This window comes from Fragaria vesca, linkage group LG7, assembly GCF_000184155.1.
Source record: "Fragaria vesca subsp. vesca linkage group LG7, FraVesHawaii_1.0, whole genome shotgun sequence".
NCBI lineage: Eukaryota > Viridiplantae > Streptophyta > Magnoliopsida > Rosales > Rosaceae > Fragaria > Fragaria vesca.
This window is the reverse complement of record NC_020497.1, coordinates 23,230,024-23,234,523: the sequence shown is the minus strand read 5'-3', so window position 1 is coordinate 23,234,523 and position 4,500 is coordinate 23,230,024. Positions and strand designations below refer to the sequence as shown.

Below are 4,500 nucleotides of genomic sequence, written 5' to 3'. Positions count from 1 at the left end.
TCATGTAATTTTTCATCTTTAACTCCAACATATTTCCTATTTTAGAGATTTGATGACCATTTCCCAAATCTTTCTTTAAAATTTTAGAGTTTGCTGTAAATATAAGGAAGTTGGCTTTCTCTCTCATCACATTCTTTATTTTGGAGAAAGTTTTAGAAAATCTATTGAAACAAAATAACCAAAATCTTCCCCAAAAGTAAAAACAAGAAAACCAATAATACGAGAAAACTGTCGGAGATGCTTTTAAAAAAGTAAAGAAAATAAAAAAGCTGTCGGAAATGCTTTTAAAAAAGCAGGAAATTTCCTCACGGACCCAACAACATAAATGGAGAAGAGATAAGGGGGACTGGAAGGACGTGGAACATATGCAGCTCGTCCAGATCATCATCCCCATCGAGTCCGCCCACCTCACCGTCTCTTATCTCGGCGACCTCGGCCTCCTCCAATTCAAAGACGTAATCTCTTTCCGATTCTCTTTTTTCTCGTTTCAATTCGATTTGATTTTCCTGCGATTTTGGAAATAGAGAAGTCATTCTGTAAATAGAGCAGTATTTATTGACGAGAGACAGTTGGGTGTCTAGAAGTTAGAGACGGAGAGGTTATAACCTTACCCGATTGGAAACGACAAAATTGAAGTCCCATGAAAGCTTATTTAATACTGAATCCCATGCCTATGTCCAGTAGAGTACAGTCGCAATTATGACCACTTGGAAACTATATATGTCTCATCCGAATGATCCCTCTCAGGTTGTCTAGTTCTAACTTCATTGTCAACTCCAATATCCCATAAGAATTTTGGTCATGGATTTTCTTCTTTCCACTCCTTTACCTCCCATAGCAATAAGTTTAGCAGTCATGTTCCTTTTAGGAGTTATTTTTCTGGGGAAGAAGCAGAACAAGAGATACCCTCCAGTTGCCGGAACCCTCTTCCACCAACTGAAACACCGCCGCAAGTTGCACCATTATATGACAGAGCTTGCATGCAAGTACAGAACTTACAGGATACTTGGCTTTTTTGGATACACAGTCTACACGGCAGATCCTGTAAATGTCGAATATGTGCTCAAAACAAATGCTGCTAACTATGGCAAGGTACAAAAACTGTCATTTTTATTTCAATATATGAAAATCCATAGGAATATATATGCTAAAAATAATTGATCAAGAGGCTTAAGTTTGTACACCATTTTTTTGTAGGGATATTACCTGCATAACATTCTGTATGATGTGTTGGGCGATGGGATCTTTTCTGTGGATGGGGACAAATGGAGGCATCAGAGGAAGGCATCAGGCTCGCAATTCTCAACAAAAGTACTTAGAGACTTCAGCGGTGAAATCTTCAAGACCAATGCAGTCAAACTTGCTAGCAGAATTCATGAAGCTGCAACCTGCGGCAAATCAATAGAGATGCAAGTGAGTTGCAATAGACAAGAGTAACATATATACTACATATGTAGCACTGTATGTTCAGATTTGTTGATTTTTTTTTTTTAATGTTGAATATCAGTCTATGAATTAATGATCTTCGTACTGTTGGAAGGTTTTGTTTTTGCAATCAACCTTGGATTCAATCGTCAAGATTCTACTTGGTATCGATCTAGATACCATGTCTGCAACAAACAATGAAAATATCCGGTTTGCCAATGCTGTTGCTTATGCAAGCGGATCTATCATTTATCGTGTTGCTGATGTCTTTTGGAGGATCAAACGGTTCTTAAACATTGGTACGGAAGCAGCGATAAGAAGAAATATGAAAGTGTTGGATGACTTTGTATACAATTTAATCAACATAAAGATTGAAAAACTCCGTAAGTCAGAAGAACAATACGAGCAACCTGTGAGTTACGTACCTTCCTTTCTACTCTAGGTTGAAATAACATAGTATTAATTGATTTGATGTTACTGATATTTTGAGGTTAAATCACAGTTAAAGAGAAGAGACTTTATTTCCAAACTATTGGAAGCTAAAGAGACTGATCCAAAGTACTTGAGAGACATGGTCCTCAGTTTTATTGCTGCGGGCAAAGACACAACTACTTCTGCTCTTTCATGGTTTATTTATATGATGTGTAAGCATCTTGATATACAAGAGAAGATTGCACAGGAAGTTAGAGAAGCAACAGGTCTGAATAATACTTCAAGCGCTGATGAAGTTGCAGCCAACCTTACTGAAGAAGCCCTTAATAAAATGCAATACCTCCATGCAGCCTTGACCGAGACACTGAGACTCTATCCTGCAGTTCCAATGGTAACTTAAACATCTAGGATAAATGTCATGAGTAATGCTAGGTGAAATATCTAGAGCCCATCTTACGTGACAAGCTAATGTGGCATATCCACGTCATCAATATAAGCTAATATTTTAAATTTCTGTTTTTTTATTATTAATTACTAATTTTTTTTTTCTTTTTTATTTTTTTTTAAACCCTATATCCTTTGTCTTTCTAATCCTTACCAAAAAAAAAGAAGAAGTTCTTTTTGCCTATGTACAATACATCTTCAAAACCGACGTAGTTCTATCCATCCTGTTATCTCACCCCATCCTCCCACCTCTTATTTAATTCAATTGATAAAGGAATTCTCAGTTTGATCTCGGCTTTCTCGCAAACATCCTCTGCCTATTCTAATTGTGATTACTGTTTCTTCATCTTTCTTTTCCTTTCATAACATGTTTGGAATTAAGGGTTTGGGTATGAACCCTAATTCAAAATCACATGTGAGAGTATGAACCCTAATTCAAAATCATAGCTATAATATGAACCCCAATTCAAATCCACTCCCCCAAACCCTTAATTCCAAACATGTTATGAAAAGGGCAAAAAAAAAAAACATTCTCTGACTATTCTAGAGAATAGGCATGGAATGTTTGTGATTGACAAAGCCAAAATCAGATTGAGAATTCCTAATCAATTGAATTGAAGATAAGGTGGGAGGATGGGAGAGATGAGAGGAAGATATGATAGAATCACGTCTGTTTGAAGACTTATTATAAGGATTTTTGTTAGGATTTTGTTTTAAACGATTAGACGATAAATAGATAATATGATAGGGTTCAAAGAATACAAAATGAAAAATGAGATTTCGTAATTAATAATAAAAAACAGAAATTTAAAATATTAGAAATCTTATATTGATAATGTGGATATGCCACGTCAGCTTGCCACGTAAGGTGGACTCTAGGTGGTTCACGTAGCATTACTCTAAATGTCATATACATGAACTGAATGTTACGTTTCTTAATTTGTTCTTCTTGATTTGAATCTCTCTTTACATTACTTCTAATTAATTTATTAATAATGTTGATGTTCGTATTTGTTCATAGAATGCGAGGGTTTGTTTTTCTGATGATACCTGGCCAGATGGACATAGTGTGAGAAAAGGAGAAATGATCGTATACCAACCTTATTCAATGGGCCGGATGAAGTATATATGGGGTGATGATGCAGAAGAGTTCCGGCCAGAGAGATGGCTTGACGGAAATGGCAATTTCAAAGAAGAAAACCCTTTCAAATTCATAACCTTCAGTGTAATATACGAAGAACACCAAGCTAATATTTTCTTGATAAGGTTGCTTAGTTATAGATGTTCTGATGATATAGTTATGATGCAGGCCGGTCCAAGAATTTGTCTGGGAAAGGATTATAGTTATCTGCAAATGAAGATATTCTGTGCTGTGCTTTTAACCAAGTACATATTCAAGCTCACTGACGAGACAAAAGTGGTGGAATACAGGACGATGGTCACGCTCGATATCAAGAGACTTCATGTTCATGCCTTTCCAAGAGTTTGAGCATTGTAAGAAAGTTGTATCAGATGTTAGTCTCATATTTGAAACATCAAACTTGTGATCAACAACTTCTTGTTGATGAGCCTTTAATCAAGGTATATGCATCATTTGGCATTACAATAAATCAGTAAGTGATGATGGATTTCATGAAGTGTATTTAATTATAAATGATTATAAGAACACTGCAGATAAGTATATGCAGTAATTAAGTGTATACTCTGGATTTTGATATTTGTCTTCAATTTCTTTGTGGAATTAGTTTGCTCTGCATTGATTTAATAGCTTGAGCAGATTCAGTTGGTGTGTATATATATCAGTAGCATCGACGGATGGACAATTTAGAGATATCAATTTCCAAATACTCACAAGGTTTTCATGTCCAAATCAGTTGTTACATATATATCACACAAAACTTACTGATAAAAATCAAGTTAGCATAAACATGACTATTAATTGTAACTTCCCTTGCGAAGGCTCAACACGACACGAACGCAACTTGATATCAATGCATTTTAGACTACAAAACTAAGAGTTTGATGAGGGGTAAGGTTAGGGTGTGTTAATGCATGTGATGCGTCAACTTTGTCCTCAAGTTGTAAAAAGTGTCCTCAAAGTAGTAATATTAATCCTTAAAATTATAATATGAGTCCTTAAAGTTAGTAAAAAAAATTAGTTACAACATTATTACTCATGTGTCCTTAAAGAGGTAATTG

At 35.4% G+C, this 4,500-nt stretch overlaps 1 protein-coding gene across 1 annotated transcript; it reads left to right on the top strand.

Annotated features, from left to right (window-relative positions):
- The first annotated feature begins 365 nt into the window (after positions 1-365).
- Positions 366-4,123, top strand: LOC101313068 (cytochrome P450 704C1-like). The gene is made up of 6 exons (XM_004308103.1): positions 366-1,092; positions 1,198-1,413; positions 1,541-1,837; positions 1,928-2,248; positions 3,323-3,526; positions 3,611-4,123. Exons 1-6 carry the CDS (start codon positions 802-804, stop codon positions 3,788-3,790), a joined length of 1,509 nt encoding a protein of 502 aa, XP_004308151.1. The 5' UTR covers positions 366-801; the 3' UTR covers positions 3,791-4,123.
- Positions 4,124-4,500: the final 377 nt, after the last annotated feature.

Excerpts from the sequence above, each read along its gene's own strand:
- LOC101313068 (XM_004308103.1), top strand. The coding sequence starts at position 802 with ATGGATTTTCTTCTTTCCACTCCTTTACCTCCCATAGCAATAAGTTTA. Across the intron at positions 1,093-1,197 it reads ATGCTGCTAACTATGGCAAG|GGATATTACCTGCATAACAT; the intron begins GTACAAAAACTG and ends ATTTTTTTGTAG. Across the intron at positions 1,414-1,540 it reads GCAAATCAATAGAGATGCAA|GTTTTGTTTTTGCAATCAAC; the intron begins GTGAGTTGCAAT and ends TACTGTTGGAAG.